This window comes from Papaver somniferum, chromosome 7 (assembly GCF_003573695.1).
Source record: "Papaver somniferum cultivar HN1 chromosome 7, ASM357369v1, whole genome shotgun sequence".
In the NCBI taxonomy this organism is placed as follows: Eukaryota; Viridiplantae; Streptophyta; class Magnoliopsida; order Ranunculales; family Papaveraceae; genus Papaver; species Papaver somniferum.
The window spans coordinates 29,105,132-29,125,218 of NC_039364.1; the positions used below are offsets into that span (position 1 = coordinate 29,105,132).

The 20,087-nt window shown below is 37.5% G+C and overlaps 1 protein-coding gene and 1 long non-coding RNA gene across 3 annotated transcripts; both read left to right on the forward strand.

Moving 5' to 3' along the window:
* Positions 1-1,287: 1,287 nt before the first annotated feature.
* LOC113296824 (protein PAM71-homolog, chloroplastic-like) lies at positions 1,288-7,748 on the forward strand. Of its 2 annotated transcripts, XM_026545176.1 has the most exons (10): positions 1,289-1,587; positions 2,883-3,027; positions 3,851-4,034; positions 4,277-4,324; positions 5,066-5,162; positions 6,060-6,220; positions 6,304-6,369; positions 6,951-7,001; positions 7,159-7,263; positions 7,430-7,748. In XM_026545176.1, the coding sequence occupies exons 1-10, from the start codon at positions 1,377-1,379 to the stop codon at positions 7,493-7,495; spliced, it is 1,134 nt and encodes a 377-aa protein (XP_026400961.1). In that variant the 5' UTR covers positions 1,289-1,376; the 3' UTR covers positions 7,496-7,748. The 2 variants fall into 2 exon arrangements, with proteins under 2 accessions (XP_026400962.1, XP_026400961.1); XM_026545177.1 differs by lacking the exon at positions 6,304-6,369 and having other exon boundaries at positions 1,288-1,587.
* Positions 7,749-12,737: 4,989 nt separating this feature from the next.
* LOC113296825 lies at positions 12,738-15,634 on the forward strand. Its single transcript, XR_003333159.1, has 4 exons — positions 12,738-13,321; positions 13,426-13,461; positions 14,266-14,323; positions 15,191-15,634. It is a non-coding gene; the product is annotated as an uncharacterized LOC113296825 (long non-coding RNA).
* Positions 15,635-20,087: the final 4,453 nt, after the last annotated feature.

Here is a 20,087-nt window from a genome sequence, read left to right on the forward strand (position 1 = left end):
TCAAAAACTTCTTAATACTTTAACACAGTTCCCACTTAACTTAATTTGTTAAACTCATCTACAATATCGTCATGATCCAACTTTTAGATTTTGCAAATCTTCAACAAAATCATCTTATACCCCATTATTAGTTTACTTCTTGATTATTCGGAAACCGCACATTTGCGAACATAAAATTGCTTTCACTGTTTTGTTCATAACTTGTTCAAAAGGTATCGGAATTAAGTGATTCTTAGTACGTTGAAATTTCTTTTCGTCATTTACAAGATAAAGGTGACTACTTATCATTTTGAACGAGTTAGACGCCGTCTTTAATCCGTCTTCACTTGTAGTACTTTACTTTCTCAGAACTTAGTCAATCATAGATAATGTGGTCTTCATTCGTGAAGAATACATCCAAAATCAGTTATGTTTTGATTATGAACCTAGACAATTATTTGTACGTTCTTCGTATCGAGAAAACACGGTTACAAACTTACAACTAGGTTTTAAATTTTCGGACCTAGCCGATTATTACTTTATTAGGGCTGTTCATGGTCGGTTTCGGCTCGGTTTTCAGCCAAACCAAACCAAACCAAACCAATACCAATACTATCGGTTTCTAAAAAAATATTACCATCACCGAACCATTAACCATTGGTTCAGTTTCTTAATGGTTTTAGCCGGTTTCGATTTGTCCCATTGGGTTAATGGAAAATCGACTGTATGTCAGTTTTCTGAAACTGACAATTCAAATCTTAAAAAAAAAAAATCACAGTAGAATTTTAACAAATCTTGACATCATTAAGAAGAAGAAAGTTCTCTTCTGTGAACTGAAGAAGGAGGCGACGAAAAAAAATAGAGAATTGAAGTGAGGTTAAGAAATTGGTCGATGATATCTAATACTAAGGTTAAGAAAAACGAAGGGTTCAGATTAAATTTTAAGTTTTAATCTAACGGTTGAACATCACCGGTTTTCCATTGGTTTTTGGTTCGGTTTTGGGGTCAAACCAAAACCGAATCAGTAATGTCAGTTTTTGAATTTTTTTTATCATAACCAATCTATTGGTTCAGTTCGGTTTCTTCCTAATCGGTCTGGTTCGGTTCGGACGCAAAACCGAAAACATGCTCAGCCCTACCGACTATGGTGAATCGCTCACCAGGTCGAAAGGATAACATAGACAATAACTAGTAAAATGGAGGCCCAAAAAAAGGAAACGCATCTTATGCTGTAGGTGCGTCGTGTGTGACTAGGACTGTGGGACACTCAAAAAGTCCATACTAGATCAAAAAAAAAGTTCCTCTTAGATTTGCCCAACCCCGGTTTAAGTAAGTACTACCATCCATTAATATCTCTGTCTCCCTCTCTGAAACTGAATAAACAAAGTGGAATCAAAATGAGGAGTTGGGTAGTTTCAGCTTCCCCATCCTCGCTATTTTCTCCATCTTCCACTCTGCATCTCAAAATCAAAACTCCTCGTACTTCCTCTTCACTATCTCATCATCTTAAACTTTCAAATCTCTTAGCTGAATTTCGAAGAAATGGAGCTGTAACACACTGCAGCAGCAGAAACCACTTAGCTGGAGTAGCTTCTCCTGCTTCTTCAGGTAAAAAAAACCCTAAATAAATGAAACATACTTTTCTTTTTCTCTGCAAATTTTGTTTCTCCACAGTTAATCTTTCTTTGTTGATTATGAAATTTGATTTTGCAATTACCATTTTTGTTTATAAATCCTCCCATTTCTCAATTCAGGGTGTTTATTTTCCTCATGTTCCCCCTCGATTAATCAGTACATACGGCAACTAAGGACATAGAGAATTCTGGATAGAAATAAAGATAAAGCAATTATTAACTTCATGACAAAAATAGTGATAATTGACATGGTTTCTATCCTTATTGTTATCTTCCTGTAGTAGTCTCTTTTATACTTGCGCGGCGGGGTTCTGCTGAGGGCATTAGCAATACCACTTGTTGCAGCTGACATTTTTCCATAGATGCCTGTGGCACTCCCCCTTTAAGGCTTTACACGAAATGAAGTACAATTGGTTATTGCGACAGTAGAGATCTATGTTGTAGAGTCTTCATCTCAATGTGGTGTGTGATGTCCTTGCCACATTGAAATTGACCTCCACACCAGGCTACCTCGTAACGAGGAATGGTGGGATCTTACTTCGGCGAGAAATTTATGAACATTTAGGAACTCATGGTATTTGAAGTTTCATCATTGATGATTCATACCTCAGTAATAAATGGGTGGGAGAGTCTCTCAATTGTAAGGCATTTTACAAGGATTCTTAGCCGGAGGAGTCTTGCCAGCATTCAGGTTTCGGATTGTATGTTTATGCCTCAGATATGACTAAATGGAGAAGTCTGGTTTCTAACTCGTGAAATCCTTTAAGTGACCTTACTGAATTCAGCCTCAGTGCGTTTCTTGTAGGTTCCTGTCCCCAGTTTGTTTATCTAATTCCTACGAGCACCTCGTTTTTTGAATAAGTTATGATCTAAATGATCCTATAGGCAATTCTTTAAATACTGCAAACCAAGCCCTTGAAGATTGGTTCCTTGTGTAGTAGATATTTATACTAATACGGTATTCCTCAGAAGAAATCTGAAGCTTAGTAGTTGACAGACATAGTATCATTTATTGATATAACGTTAGGTAAAAGTTAGAGATTGGTATCTGTTTGAAATATGACATGTAAAACATTTCAGAAAACGATTAGATGTCTTTTATGGCCCTTGAATTACTGAAGGTGTTAGTCTTTATTTAAAGGCCTCTGTAATTTAAATGGATTGGCTCTCATTGAATCACATTTTCTATGCACTGCCATGTACAAATGTCAGATTTTTTGTACGGTTCATTATCTAAAGTTGCTAATAGTCAATGTATCTTTTTTGTAGTAAGACATGGAGGAGTAGGAAATCTGACTTCAGCTCGTGGCACAATAAGAGCTCATGCATCAAATCTTAGTATTGGATCTCCTGATTATGATGGAAGCAAAGAAAACGGCGACAAAAAGATCACAGAGAGTGATAAACCAAAATCGTGAGTTTTAACATTTTTGTTTTATTTTTCAGCACTAATTGCATTCCATGCCGACAACTTTCTAAGCATGTCCTAACTGGGAGTATGTTTGTGTAATAATTTTCCTTACTTGTAACCTTAGACAAAAGGGAAACTTATGAAATTGCACAAACCTAGAATTTTACAAGTAAGACAATGTGTTCAATACTGTGTGCACACTAAGAATGAGTTTTACTTCTCAGTGGAGGCAAAAGTGAAATTGTAATAGATTCAAGAAGTACTATGAAGATGGAGTCATTGAGCCTTCAAAATTTATTTGGGATTTGCCAAAAAATTATGATCCTGGCCACTGCTTATAAATGGTAGATCAATTAACCTAGGTTAGGTGGGTCAGAAAATTGGGTGACATACATGTCTCTGTAAAAGACCAAACAATGAATCTTGTATCTACAGATGCATAAAATTAACTTATCTCAACCTAAAATTTTCACAAAAAAGCTTTACACATTTATCTAGTGGTCATGTAGAAAAATAGAAGTTTTATATGGAACAACCACAATTAGCAATTCTCCTATTATATTTGTCTACCAACAGGAAAAAGTTATGATTTTCTCTATTGCAGTACCACAATAGTTTTCTGATTTCTAACAGTTCCATTTTCTTCGATGCAATTTTCTTCTTTCGAAGCAAAACACACTTAATGCGTCTTTATTAGAAACCAGCGACTGAGTCAGCAGATAACATGGCAACCTCTAACTATGTAATGCTGAAACAATGTAGCGTAAACTTTTTTTTAGCTCTTTTCTCTCATTAGACATCTGAATCATACTTTTTTATTTGTCAGGGAAAAACCACCTGATCTAGTTCCGTATGTGGCCTCTATTTCTGCTGTGCTAGTCGGATGTGCTTTGTTATTTCTATTGATAGCTTTTGTTAATGGAGGCCCTTCATCTCTCCTAGCAGCAATTGCAAAATCTGGTTTCACTGCTGCATTCACATTGATATTTGTTTCTGAAATAGGGGACAAGGTAACTGTTCCCCCGGCTTGCTAAACCATAAATGACATCTTCATTTTCACCCAAATCGTTTTTCTATAAACCTAGTCTTACCTTTTGATTGCCAAAAGTTATTTTTGGCACAACACAGTTATTTATTTTCTGAATTCTTACATTATCATTTTGATAACTGACATGATTTTATTAGCTTTTTCTTTCTGTTACAAAGCACTTTGAAATATAAATACAGCCTGATACTCTGCTTCTCCGAACAGACATTTTTCATTGCTGCGTTGTTGGCCATGCAATATGAAAAAGGACTGGTATTTCATTCTCCCCCTCTATGTTTTAATTTTCGATATATGTTATTTCTCTAGGAGTTTATGGCTCATTTCATTTGTTTCAGGTCATTTTGCGTTTTGTTTGACCGAATAGTGATTGGATAGGTCTGTTTAGAGTTTTGAGCCGTGCTACTAAGACAGAAATATTAGGTTACGAACTTAGGTGTACCTTACCTACTTTACCCTTATTTAGGTTAAATATATGAATCATATATTTAGGAAATTAGTCTGCTCTCCACCAGAAAAGATATTGGGAGAATATACCTAGTAAACATATGCACAGAATGTATGAGTTAGGTTTGACAACCAAGGTTACCCATGTATTAACGGCTAAGTTTTGGCGAGGCTCCCCTCAATACAAGACGGTCTAACTCTATCAAAATGCTGGTTTAAAACGATCCATAAAATTTTATGGGTCATAAATTGCCATACCTTTAAAGTAAACTTTGTAAAATATATTTATGGCGAGGCTGGCCTTTCTGAAATTCCCCGACCATCTGCTTTGCTTCATCTACAATCATCTACAATGCAGCCAATCTGATCTGTGCGGTTTGTACATTACTACCACAAATGTAGTGAGATTAAAAACTTTAATTAAACTTCAAAGAAACTGGGATTGGTATGTTTCATGAAGACAGGACGCAGCTAAAAAAAAAATGAGTGATATTCTTCTTCAAACAAATCTCTCTTATTGCTATAACATACTGTTTAATTAACCTGCAGGTCTTGTTAGGATCAATGGGCGCTCTTTCACTAATGACAGTCCTGTCTGTGATAATTGGACGAGTATTTCAGTCAGTACCGGCACAATTTCAGACAAGTAAGTTAACAGAGACTTTTTCCAACCATAATGTACATTGAACATGTCATATCTTTCAGCTAATATAGAGAAACACATCTCTTTTGTTATGTCAGTATTTAGCAATTCTTCTCGAAATTTCTATTATCCGAGTCTCAGCAGCCTCACTGTGTAGTACTTAAATTGGTTTCCTCTATTTGGCGGCCAATTCTCATGCCTTGTGATGACCTCTAAAAAGTAGTAAAAAAAGATCATTTGCCAGTGAGAAGGAAGTGAAACGAAGCAAGGATCATATGAAAAAGAGTTAACGCCTTGCTACACATTCATCAACCGTGCTTCATAAAAAATCTTGAGAGCAAATAAACTTGTTAGGCAACTGACTTTAAACCTCATTAGTATTTTATCCTCCCTAAGTAGAACCAACTTCCACTGCTTTCTTTGTTTCTGTTATGGAATATGAGACCCAAGAACAAGATAAGTATCTTGCTGGTTATGGATTTACATAGACTTCTTCATGCATGAATCATGAAAGACCGCTTTCTTCAAATTGAGCTAAAACACATCTACTGGATGTTTACATGCATATAGATAATAACTTGTCCTGAAAACATGGTGAAATTCTCAAAGTACCCAATATTTTGTTTTCAGAGTACCCAATACTTCATGGGGAAAACTAAAATTATGGAAGTTAGAATATATTAGCAGTAACTATTTTTCAAAAAATGAGATAAAGCTTGACTAGTTCCTTTACAAATCAGGGTCTAATACTTATACTTTGGATGAGAGGAATATGCTTAGAAAAACATTTGTTGCTTCAAGTACATAGGCTGAAACAAAGTTCTGTCACCATTCTTGCATTTTGTTTTCTAAATCAACTCATTCCTAATTCAACCAATTGTTTTCTGATAATTTGAACAGCCTTGCCAGTTGGAGAATATGCTGCAGTAACCCTTCTTATGTTTTTTGGTCTCAAATCTTTGAAGGATGCATGGGACCTTCCGTCCAAGGTGGCAGAGAGTAGTGAAAATAGCCCCGAACTCGGGGAATATATGGAAGCTGAGGAGCTTGTAAAAGAAAAGGTCACACACATTAATTGTACGCTACCCTTGTGGTCTTTTTCTTCGTTTTTCCCATTCTGAAATTCTGTGCACAATGACTGCAGGTGGCAAAGCGGCTGACTAATCCTCTTGAAATAATCTGGAAGTCTTTTAGCCTCGTATTCTTTGCTGCAAGTGACCTTCCTTTGATTAAAATCTCGTTTGATACTTAGAAAAAATAAAAATCTATTTGCACGTAGGAGTGCTCCAAATTTGTTAAATGAATTCATATATATATATATATATTTCTCTTGGTAGTATCTCATGAAGACGCGCCATATGTATGTGAGTGTCAAAGACAGTAATTAAATGGCGATTAGAGATTCATTTCTCAGAGTGCAGTACTCCAAATAGATACTGGTTTCATTTTGTATGCTGGTAGTTAGGGTTTCAGGTCTGTATCTAGTTATTAAAGGGACAAAAATAACTTGGTCACCTTTTTGTCGATCTAATTGACGGAGAACTTTGCCTGCAGCTAACAGTTGTATAATAGAGTCTTATACTGCATTTTATAAATGGATTTCTATAAAATCCCACGTTGCCTAAGGGGCACCCAGATTCTACTCATGTATTGTCAACAATGTCAAGGCTTTTAGGCTTTTCTTTATATTTGTTATTATCAAAATTCATCATTTTAATGGTTCACATAACTTGGCGATGATGATAACGAGGATGAAATATGAATACTCACAAGCTCTGTGAATGCTTGCAGGAATGGGGGGATCGCTCAATGCTAGCAACAATAGCTTTAGGTGCTGCACAGGTATATGCATACATGTTTAACTTGTGACTTGTGAATGAACTGTAAGCTGTGTGTTAATCTTGAACTCCTATACTGGAAATTCATAATATCGATGTTCTCCTTTTTCCTTTCTCTTTTATCCATGTATAGTTAATCCCTTTTTATCTGTATATAACAGTCACCGTGGGGTGTGGCTGGCGGAGCTATTGCTGGACACTTGCTAGCAACATTAGTTGCGATTATTGGTGGAGCATTACTTGCGAACTATATATCTGAGAAACTGGTGGGTCAAAATAATTCTCTGTATATGTTAAATAAGAATCCTTTTCTCTGTAGGGGCATTTAGAGTTGCAACTTATAGACAATGCTGCCTGCAGTTTGAATTTATTTTATCGGTACAATTCTTTTCTTCTGATCGGCCTTTATTGAAACAAATAATGTCTTAACAGGTTGGTTATTTTGGGGGATCGTTGTTTCTCGTTTTTGCCGGAGCCACACTTCTTGGAATATTTTGATGAAGAAATATGCCGATAGCAACATGCCATAATGCTTCACCCTTAACATCACCATCGCGAATCAAAATTCTTTAACTGTTGTAGATTTTCATTGCTTTGTAAAAATGGGAGTAGTAAATAGAAAGTTTGGTAATGTATTGTGTTATTTTGCTAGTCTAAACCACTGGATTTTAGAAATGTAATGCATAAGCCTTCACTGTGTAACCTTAACTTTCACTGAAAATTTGTAATAAAAGAAACGAAAGTTTAAAGTGTTACGGCAGAAAACAACAGTTGATATGGCCGAGTTGGTCTAGGGCGCCAGATTTGTCCGAAAGGGCATGGGTTTCCGTATTCTGATCTGATTCCGTTTTCAGAATCCGATTAGATTTATAACTTAGCAGTTCCTTGTTAGTTCCGGAAGTTGTATTATTTTTGAGCCTATATATAAAGAAGTGATCACTGCTGCCCTGTAACCACAAACAATCTGCTTGCAATTTTCTTTCGTCAATCTAATAAACATGAAGTTTCTCCAGGTAATTCTCTCCTTGTTCTTATTATTACTACTAGTTGTTGAATCCTCATCTTTGAATGATACTTCCGTCACCAACATAACAAGAGGTTCATCTCTTTCTATGAATGATGCGAGTCCTTACTGGCTTTCTCCTTCGGGTAACATTGCTTTTGGCTTCTACCAGTTACCATGGTCTCCTAATCAATATACTGTTGGCATATGGTTTGTTAAATCGTCTCACAAAACACTAGTTTGGACTGCTAATCATAAAGATCTTATTCCGGTTGTGCACAAACCCTCGTCGATTTTCTTTACCAGGGAAGGAAAGTTGGTATTGAGGATGCTACCTGACAATAGAGAGAAACCTTTGCTGCCTGATGCACCAGAAACAGTGTCATATGCGAAGCTGCATGATAATGGCAACTTTGTTTTATATGGTTCAGATTCTCAAATTGTTTGGGAAAGTTTTGATTATCCTACTGATACACTTCTCGGCGGTCAAAAGTTAAAGCTCGGAGGAGCTGATCATCTAATCTCCAATTCAGGGGAGTACAAAATATCAATATATAAGGCTGAAGGTGCAGTTATCATATCCAATGCTTATGATGAGTTTCAAGCACGGATATCTGGTGAGCCTTGGTTTGGGCGACCAGCAACTCCACCGGCAAGCCTCAGTTTAAACACTGCTGGTATGCTATATATTGTAGATTCTAATGGTGCAATATTTGAAATACTCTATGAAGACAAAAATGTACAGCGAAAACCCGAAGACGGAACTAGTAAAAATGTTAACGAGGATTATGTATATAGAGCAACATTGGATTCGAGAGGAGATTTTATTTTGTACAAGGAAAGAATTGATGGGAATGAAGAATCTTCCTCTAGTTTGGAATTACTGTGGGCATCTTATCAATGGAACAAGTCAACAATATTAGCAGTTAGTCTTGTTATTTTCTTGATTGGGGTACTAATCTTGGTAATAGTGAAAGTAGTGGTAGAAGAAAATAAGGGGCCGGAGGAGATGGAGACACCAAAAAAGAGTTGGAAAGGAGGATACCAAAAGGTGGCCGTTGATCAGTTATCAGACTTAGAATTAGGAGGAAAATAGGTTCCTCTTTAGCTATCAAAGAAGGAAAGGGAGCTCAGCTCGGAAGATTAGGGGTGAAGGACAAGGCCAGTGTCAGAACATCTTGGCAGGGGGCGAAGAAATTCAGCTAAGAAGGAATCTTGATGTTTGCCTTGTTTGGTTGTTTGCTTAGTGTGTAGCGCCTTTTAGCTTCTCTTTGTTGTTTTTTTTTTTGAGCTTGAACATGGCTTTTGCATTGGTTCTGGACCTTCAGAGCAACCACAGTCATGAGATGGACCAAATACCAAAAGCCAGATTAAAAACCAAAAAAATTTGGTTTTCCGTGTGTTCAAGCCCAGTGGGAGAATACCAAATTTTGGTGAAGCGGAACTTATATCCACGCTTGATGCGGGACGCAACTTATATCCACGTTTTTTGATGGAGCGTGTTCATAATATGCGTCTGAATGAAACGGAGGTATAATGCGCGCTTGAATGGGACGTAGGTATTATTCACGCCGTGCACGGGACGTAGATGGTAATTGCGTTTGCTGGGACGGAGTTACAAATGGCGTCTCATTCAAACGCAGATAGAAACTGCGTCTGTGTCGTGAAACCAATTCGTCTAACATCTTTCTTCGTCTCTTCTTTTTCCAACACCGACGATTGCAGTAGCTTAATATCAGCCAACCCATCATTCTTTCCAAAAGTTCTCAAACTCGAGCATAACACGAGCAATGCCATATCAGTCACAGCACCATCGGCCAACAACCCCTGACGCCACTGTTCCATTTCTCCATCTTCCGGCAATAGCACAGCTCGAGCAACCAGTTAACACTCTGCATCTCGTTCTGTTGCCGTGAACTTTATCTCTCATTCAGTTGTACGAATCAACGGCCAGTACCATACTCGAGCAAATTTGAGGATCCATTCTTCCTTTGTATGCAGCCATCAACCGATTGGAACAATGGAAGCAACATCAGCATCTCCTGTATCCACTGTTGATGCTGTTAGGTCATCATTATCCCAAGTTTATTAAATCATTACTCATGCCTGAACTCCAAAAATCCATCTAGCTTTCAAAACCATCACCACTGCTGGCTTTTATTCCAACCATTGTGAACCCTTCTCAGATTTTTTTCCTTTCGATAAGAACAACCAGCTTCAGTGAGAAATGCAACTTCATTTGTGTTTGATAGAAGCTAATGAAGAAACGCGGAGGGTAGATGGACAAGAGACGTACATTAAAGATACGCCTAGACACAGACGCTCACAATACATGCGCCCAACCCAGACGTTTTTTATAACTGCGCCTCATTCATACGCCCTTTATACATCCGTCCCATTTCAGGCGTAAGTATTAACATCGTCTGACGCGTTTGAAGGGGGCGGAGTTAATACATGCGCCTGACTCATACGGTGATTATATGCTCGCCTGATTGTATACGGTGATTAAACTTACGCCTGATATCATACGCTCCTAATACTTCCGTCCCACTATATCTTTTTTAGTCTGGGCCGACGACCACATTTGGTCTCAAACCCTAAATTTGGCGACCAAATTTGGGTTTACTCCTCACCACTGCGATACTTTCTGGGACCAAATTTGGGTTTAGTACCCAAATTTGGTCGTGACTGTGGTTGCTCTCAGGTTGCATTAGTTTGTGTTTTTTTTTGTTGTTTGCTTACTTTGTAGCGCTTTTATCTCTTTGTTTTTTTTTTCTTTTTTTAAAGCATGAATTGTATTAAACTATTACATGAGGGAATTTGTTGCCTAAAGATTCATCAATTACATTTGGACTGATAGACCATGGGTCAATATCGACAACACACTGGAGTAAAATGTAAACACCATTCTTCAAATCAAAGTAGCATCGAGAGGTGTTGTTGTAGTCGAGCAAGCGGCTACGGTTGCGGTAATGCTTTCCACAAGAAAAGCGGTATGCAAAGCTATATTTTTAACGGACACGTCCAGAGAAATTTTGATGGTGGTAGAAGGTTTCAGTGCAGTTGATCCGATGTTGTAGTCATGTGAATATATCCAGATGTTGTGGTGTATTTCCCAAACGATACTTGATTACCTTCTTCTGAATCCACTTGATCCATAACTTGTCGCCAGCGTGTGCTGATGATGTACAAAATTATTGGATCCTTTTTCGCGCCTATGTAAGGAAGGTTGAACACTGGATGCTAATACCACTGAGCTACAGTGCTAACCTAGACAGAATACTAAATTGAAACGAAAAACTAACCTAAATAATGTGCTTTATAAGGGAGCACTTCCAACTAATACAAGCAAAATGTGCTAGGATAGCACTTCCATGAAGATATAAAGACTAAATAAACTAACTATTGCAATTTCACTAAATTACACTTGCGACCGTAGCTAATAATTAAACTAAAGTAAACTGAAGAAGCATTACTAGTACAGTCTAATAATTAAACTAAAGTAAACTGAAGAAGCATTACTAGTAGATTTAGCTGTACTAAAATTGAAGCTGAGGAGCTAAGTGATTAACCGTAGAAGAAAAAAGAGTTGCCAACCGTGTGTCAGGGATAGACTAATCCAAGAGGAACCAATGAGAGCAATAAAATGCGATGCAGGTGATGGGTAGGACGAACAGATGAGAAAACTAACGGGCAAGTTAGGAGAAAACCCAAAGACTAGGATGATTGTTTTAGAAAGATTTCTTCTTAAAGGTTCATGATGTACCGAAATCATAAACATGAAGAAATTGCGACGTACCAAAAGACCCACTTAGAAATGGGACATATCAAAACGAGTAAAAACTTTGACTTTTACGAATGAAAAGCACCGACCCGCGTGGGACATACAGATCCACAACCCGACCGACAAACAAAAAACAAATGTGAAACCAGAAAATAGACGAGGAAGTCGGCTATTTTCTTCACAGGCGACGACGATGGTAAAGCTATCGTAAAACAAATCTCAACGCCAGAAAACAAGAACCAAACACAAACCAGAGCTTTGATTGAAACAAATCAAAGTATTAAAAACAGCAGATTAAGAACAAAACACACAAGAAACTTAATTCTGCATCCACCTCTATCACATGGAACAATTTTAACGAAATATAAATAATACTTCCGACGAATCCCCAACTTCAAATCGCAGTGATTTGAAACAAAACTTCAAGTCTTAGCATATAAGCATATAACAGAATCACGGAAAAGCATTGGAGATTGCGAGAAAGAGAGATATTTGATTATACTGCACCATACAATAGGTGTGCTGAGAATCCAAATCATGAGGATGCCACTAAAACGGGCGTATTACCTGCATGGGTTTGGGAAGCTGCTGACAAGCTCTACGATTCGAATGGAGTACAAGGAAAGAATGGAAGGAAATGTGACTGCTCATGGAAAATCCTCTCCAATTTTGGTACACTACGGCTGGCCATCTGATAAACCGCACAAATATTTTTGGTTTGTGCGTGTCATCGGGTGTTGTATGATAACGATGTGTTATCATTAAAAATGCAAAATTAGTGACAAAATACCTAGGTGACCAACTTTGTGGTACAAAAAATCCAGACATATTATTTTTAATAAACTAAAACAATTTGATTAAAAAGTGACACAAAAACCCAAATTTTTGTTATTTTAAAAAAAAGCCAAACATACCCTTTATATCTTTTCTTCTTCTCTCATTCCTTTTTTTCTTCTTTGTTTCGTCTCCCCACCACAATCACCACCAGCAGAAACAATAGATCTACGAACACCAACAACTTTATTCTCCCCCGACACACTACTGCACCTCCGTATCTCACCACTATCACCACCCTCCTCCGCCTCCTTCAATTCCTTCACCGCCAACACCATTTCCACCACCGTAAACATCACCACCCCCAACTCCTCTCCACGTCACTGCAACCATAATCAAAACCCTAACCATAGTTTCATTTTAAAAATCAGAAGGAAACACAGGTGGATCTGGTGATGTTTTGATGATTCTGTAAGATCGGATGAAGAAATTGTTGAAATTAGGGTTGTGACTGTAATTGCAATTGAAGAACAAGAAGAACAGAGATGGCTTGGTGACGAGTTGATGATTGAGATCAATTTTGTAAGGAAAGGATGATGAAGTGGCGATGTTCCTAACAAGGGTCTGAGGAATTGGATCCAACAATTTTCTTCAATTTCATGCCTAAATTTACTTGCTTTTGCCTTCTTCCATTTTCACCATCACCCTCCTTCTTCACCACCACTAAAACACAAGCAACACTGTTATAGACAACTGAAAATTGGTATGAACTGAAACTGGATTTGTCAAAATTGGTCATCACATCAACTTCGGTTTGATTTAAATTCATATTAATTTCATATTCATACAACATATGTACACTTTCAGATTTTAAAGGAACAAGATGAATCTTCATAGACACTGGTAAGAACTACTTCACAATGGGTCAATTCCACACCCTAATTGAAATTTTTTCTCTATTTTTATGCTTTCTGAATTTTTATTGTGTATGTTCCCCTTTGCTATACTCCATTTTAGATGTAGTAGTATTAAAGATTTAGTCAAGTTTAAGGCTACGGCAACAAAAATGCAACAAAAAGACTGGATCTCTCCATTGATGATTACCTTATTGTGTCTATTTAACTTAGCTACGGATAATACAACAAAAAGACTGGTTACCTTTAGTTGCAGTCCCCAACGTGTGGTTACTTGTTAGTTATGTTCTTACCAAGTTCAGTGATTCATTAATAGATACTTGTGAAATGATTTGTTTGTTTCTAGAAAGTAATTTGAGTAGCCTGAAATGACATTCAGTTTAACGTGTTATACACATAAGTCAGTTAGTGCTGGATTACGTACTCAGTGGTGGATGCATCTTGGATCATCATAGCCTTTTAGAGATTGTAACATAATCCAGGAAAATGAGTTTCTTCATTTCAGTATCAATGTATCCCCTAAGCTCATGCTAACTGTGGAACAAGTCCATATATTCTTGTGAATTAACTCACGTCATTGTATTTACTTTTGAAGGTTAGTAGTGGTTTTAAGAAATGGATTTTGTAACTGAGATTGTTGGTGGTTTGTCGGGATAAGGGAGATGACTGTCGTGTTTGTTATTGTCTTTGAAATGATTATGTTGATGATGATGGCCTTTGGGTTCCTGGTATTTTCATGAAACGGGCCAGACTAATGGGAAATGATTTTTGTTATGCCCAAATGAGGCTCCAGGCTTGGCTGATTATCGGGGTGATGAGTTAAGAAGATGTATACCAAGTACGAGATTGAGGTAAACATGCAGCTTTGTCAACCTTTGCTATTTTTGTTTGAGTTATAACTTATTACTATAGCTTTATTCGCTGTTTAGAAACTTACTCACTAATCTATTTTACCCTATTTTTGTGGACCAGGTTACAACAGTTGTTGCCACAAATTTCAACAAAGTTGTTGACATAAGCTGCTACCTAGTGGATAGTGCAAAAAGATAAAATATGAGGCACAAACCAATAGGAATAGGAATCCAGGGTCTTGACTTGTATAATACCTCTTGTAATTTCTTTTTTAGGTACATATAGTTCATGAATTTAATAGGAATAGAAATACCGGCCAATATATAGTTCATGAATTTCGATTACATTGAATTATTTTAATTGTCATTTTGACTTGTATAATACCTCTTTAATTTCTTTTGTAGGTACACAACAAGTCCACATATGTTCAGTGTAGATACTGAGAATGAACTTGCACGAAACCAATTTTGGTTTCATCTGTTTTTTTTTTTTTTGATTTTGCTAAACCCAATTTTGGTTTCATCTAATTTTTGTTGAAGCCAATTTTGGTCTCATCTAATTTTTGTTGAAACCAATTTTGGTATCATCTAATTTTTGTTGAAACCTATTTTGGTTTCATCTAATTTTTGGAATTTTTTGTCAATGAAATCAATCTTGTTGATCATATGATAATATTGTTGGTGGGGGTTTTACAAAATGTTATGAAACTGAATTACATGTGATAATGTTTAGGTAGTTGTATGGTTTGAATTCTAGCTGCAACTAATAATGTTGCTGAGGTTTGGATGCATTTTTTGTTTCATCTAATATGTGATTTTTTTATTCCAGATTTTATGTTGACGAAACCAATCTTGTTGGTGTTTCAGGTAAATGGGTCGTGGAGTCAATTATGGAGGAGATCAGATGTCTTTAGGATCTCTCTTTGCTAGTCCTGAGGAATCAAAACTATATGTACCTGTTGCACTTGTTGCTGCTTCAACCGCCAATGTTGCTGCTGCTCATACCCCCTAGTTCAGGTGAAAAAAAATATACCTACAGCTAACAAGTCTTCCTCCTCTCCCCTAGTGTATAAAGATAAGCTGGGTCCATCAGGAGTAGTGCAAGGTTCTCTATCCAATAACTATTATCGCGCTAATGGCCAAAAACAATGGCAAATTCATCCCTGTGAGTTTTTAATTAAGATCTGCACAGTTCCATCCATCTTATCTCATTCTTAGACTATGACTGATATATCTGCAAAACAACACATCTGTATATTTGTAATTTTGTGTTTATTTTGAATGGATTGTTTAGATTTTTTGTGGTTACAATAGTTGGTTATATATGCATTTCTGGAAACATGATCGATCTTCGACTAAGGTTCACTTTGTTTAGTTACATTTCATCCGTTAGTGTTTTCGAAGCTTTCCGAAATAGCATTTAGACATGCCATGTTAATCATGACATTTCAATGATGTCTTTTCTATCAATGGACATGTATAATACCTCTTATAATTTTTTTTGCATTTGAATTCTCACGAAACCAATTATGGTTTCATCCTATTTATGATGAAACCAAAACTGGTTTCATCCTATTTTACCTATGGAGATGATGGTAGTGGTGGTGGGCGGCAGCGGTGCTGGTGGTCGGTGATGGCGGTGGGCGGTCGTGGTGCAGGTGGCGGTGCGACATGTGTTGGCGGTGGCTGGTAGTGGTGGTGCAATGGCACGGTGCTGGTGGTGGTGGTCGGCAGTGGTGCTGGTGGTCGGTGATGGCGGTGGAAGGTGGTGGTGCTGGATGGTGGCGGTGGCCGGTAGTGGTGGTGCAATGTCGTGGTTGCGGCGGACTGTGGTGGTGGTGGCGGCGCGGTGGTGATAGTTGGTCGCGGTCGGCGTCGGTGGTGGTTGGCGGTACGGTGATGGTGGCACGGTGGCCGCGGTAGCGGTGGGGCGGCGGCGAAGGTGTGGGGGGTGGCCGTGGTGGCGGCGGTGGCGGTGGTGTCGGTTGGCGGCGGTGGTCGGTGCGGTGGAGGTGTGCGGGCGGTGGGGTCGGTTGGCGGGGTCCGGCGGGGGGTGGGCGCGGCGGTGGGAATGTTGGGGGGGGGGGTGGTGGGCGTGGCGGTGGGGTTGGTGGTGTGGTCGGTTTTGGTGGAGGTGCTGGTGGTGGTCGGTGGCGGTGCTGATGGTGGTCGGTGGCGGCGGTGGTTGTTGTTGGCTGCGGTGGGTCGGTGGTGGTGGAGCGGTGGTGGTGGTGCTGGTGGTGGGTTGTTGTTGGTGGTGATAATATCATAAAATTGAAAGACGGGGTTGTTTTTGATTCATAAAATTGAGATGGAGACACCAAAAAAGAGTTGGAGAGGATACCAAAAGGTGGATGTTGATCAGTTATCAGACATAGAATTATGAGGAAAATAGGTTCATTTTTTGCTATCAAAGAAGGAAAGGGAGCTCAGCTCTGAAGATTAGGGGTGTAGGATAAGGCCAGTATAGAACACCTTGGCAGGGGGAAAGAAATTCAGCTTAAGAAGAAATTTTGATATTGCCTCGTTGTGCTGGTCCAAATTTGTAGCTTGTTTGGTTGTTTGCCTAGTGTGTATCGCTTTTTAGATTTTCTCTCTTTGTTGTTTGAACATGGCTTTTGCCTTGGTTCTGGTTGCACTAATTTGTGCTTTTTCTTTCGTGTATTTTTCCTTTTTTTAATCTTTGCCGTTTTCTTTAAAAAGAAGAGAAGATATATTGAAGAAAGGAAGAATTTAAGAGTCTACCGGTGGTAGATTAAAAGAAAATACACAAAAACAAAAGTTACACAAAGAGTGCAACCCAATTATTAAGTACTGAACTAGAAAAAAAATCAAGTGCACTCTTTTGCCTGCTGCACTTGCCCAAACTAGGATCAAAGACTTCACTTCTATTCCCAGGTCAGATTATGTTTTGAAAGTATAATCTTGCATAAAGATGCGATTGTTTTGTTCTGTCCAAATTGTATAGACAACTGCAGCCAGAATAAGACCTCAGTAAAAGTTTCATTCGTTTGAGAAGTGAACTTGGTGCCATCCAAGTGCAAGCATCTTCATATTCCTTGGTATTACCCAAGACAAACAATCACTTGGTAAAACTGAACACCAAACTCTGTGTGCTATTATACAATGAAGGAAAATGTGGTCCGGATATTCAATATCGTCACCACAGAGAACACAAGAGTTATAGATGTCAATACCTTTTATCTGCATCACGTCTATGTATTTTGTGCGTGATTGATCACGAAAAGATTCAAGTGGCGTTGTGCAGGTTATTGAAGATTAAAGAAGATTTGAAGACGAAGAAGATTTCTTATTGGCTTTCGTATCTTGTGAACTGTGTGCACAAACCTTGATCGTCTGGGATCCAACTAGAATCGTATTTATTCGATTGATTAGTTGTGTGAGATCGGTTCTCAATGTTTCTCTTTGAATTTTTTTTTGATTGAGTGCGAATCTATACTTGACTATTTCGATAGTTAAAGTTAGATTGATCTAACCAGACAAAGGAGTTTATTAGATTAAACGGAAGAATCTTTGTCAATGACTCATCTATATCTTATAACAAAGATTGATTAGAGTGGTTACCAAACAGATTCTTCCTTTGCTATTTGGAATACGATCCAAAGGACTTGCTATTCATGTGCGTGACTCTAGAAGTCGAAGGTGCAGGGATACTGAGGGAACTAAGTAGCTAGAGGTAGCCTGCTTGGTCTCAACTATACGAAGTTGGTTTAGATTTTGTATAGCGGCTAAATTCTTAGAGTATTCAAAACTGGACTAGGTCCCGAGGTTTTTCTGCATTTGCGGTTTCCTCGTTAACAAAATCTTACTTATTGTATCTTTTACAGATTTTCGCACTATAATTGTTTATTATAATAAAGTAAAATACAGATATACGTTAACTCCGCATTACTTGATAATGAACTTATAGAGTTTGGTTGATCCCGAACCTATTATCAAGTAACATACTTCATTGTTGTATTGTCTCGATCTTGTATCCATAGTCGATCATACAAGTTATCTTGTTGTCGTATTTTCTCGATCTCGTATCCATAGACGAGCACACTAAGTGTGAACCGAATTGACGTATATTCTCGACTCTGTCCATAGACGATCACATTCGTTATAGGACTTATAGGTTGAAACAAAAAGATTGTGGTGTATTTGGGTACCCTCGTCTTTTCAATTTACGAGAAATCAGTAGACATATAGATAGGACATCACACGGATCAGTGACGTGTTGATTTACACTTTCTTCTATCATTTATTTATAGCTTTTTTTATAAGTTTGTATCGAATTTTATCATTAAACTTGTCGTGGAATATTTTATAAAATTTTATTAATTTATAAATTATTTCTTCTTAATTTTATAATTTTATAAATAAAGTAGAATTTATGGGATATAATTTTAATACATTATTAATTTCCCAGCTATACAGTATTAAATATATAAATAAATTTCGTAAATTACATAAAAATAATAAAATAAATATTTCAAGAAAAAAAATCTCGATCGGGGATTCCTGATGCAAATTGAGGGATACTCAAAAAAAAATGGTCAATCAAGAGAAGCAGGAATTATACCCTAATTATCTGAAACATATCAGCAGGTCCCATTTGCTACAAGTCACTTTTGTCCTTCTTAAATCTTTTCCTACACTTGGGTTCTTTAAAGGTACATCTATGTTCAAAATTTAGACTCCCAATCTCTAACTCTGTATTCAGTAAATTTCGAAATAAGATTTCTAAAGCCATAACAAGCTTTAGCTCATCTCTCAAAGTCTCAAAGCCATAATATCATTATTACTAGAATTTGCTATTGGTGAGAACATAATGCACAGACATCCTAATTAGAACATCACATACACAAAATGTCAAACAATTAAAAATTGTTCAAAACAACACATATATAAAAATTTGTTGTGCTTGTATGTTCTAACAATGCACAAATGAATTATGTTCTAACTTTCTTAACGATCCTAGTTCACCGAATCTTCCCCTAACCCAAATTGTAGAGATGATGGTATTTCTATATAAATTTTAGAAATGATAACAAACAACCCTAACCCCGGATAAGTAATTCATCCATTAATAAACAAGGAGAAACAAAATCAAAGTTGGAGGAGATGGAATTAGGAGTTTGAACAATATTCCCAGTACAATTTTGTTAGGGCATAGCTCGGTCAACCTCGCATGCGTTGCTATCTCAAGCATGTTTGTCAATGTTAGTGATCAAAACTATAAGTCTTGATTTCTAGCCTACATAGCTAAGTCTCGGACTAGGATATAAAAGTTTAGTTGAGCTCAAGGACTTCATGGCGATTCATCATACAATGACGAAGATCTATACAACGAACCGTGGAACTTCATCAACAAAAAGGTATGTGGAGACTTGAACTTATCTATCACTCAAAAGTCTATCTCTTCTATCTCCTACTTCTTATGAGACAAAAGTCGTATGCTATATAGACTAGATCATACACATTTGACATTCCGAGCTGAGCATTCACTGCTTATCTTTTATCTCGAAATCGTGTGTTGGTAAAGCGTTTCGCTTTGATCAAGTTTATCTTCACCTAGTGACGAAAGTCATGAAAAGATTCAATCACTTTGAGAATTTCTCTGACGTGAATCAGTCTGTGAATAACGGCTACATAGCGTCCTCTGAGAATGTCTCAATGATTGAAATGAGAGTTTAGATTACATAAACATGTATTCCTTGAACCGAAGTTTTCGAACTTTGTTGATCAAGAGAAATCGGTA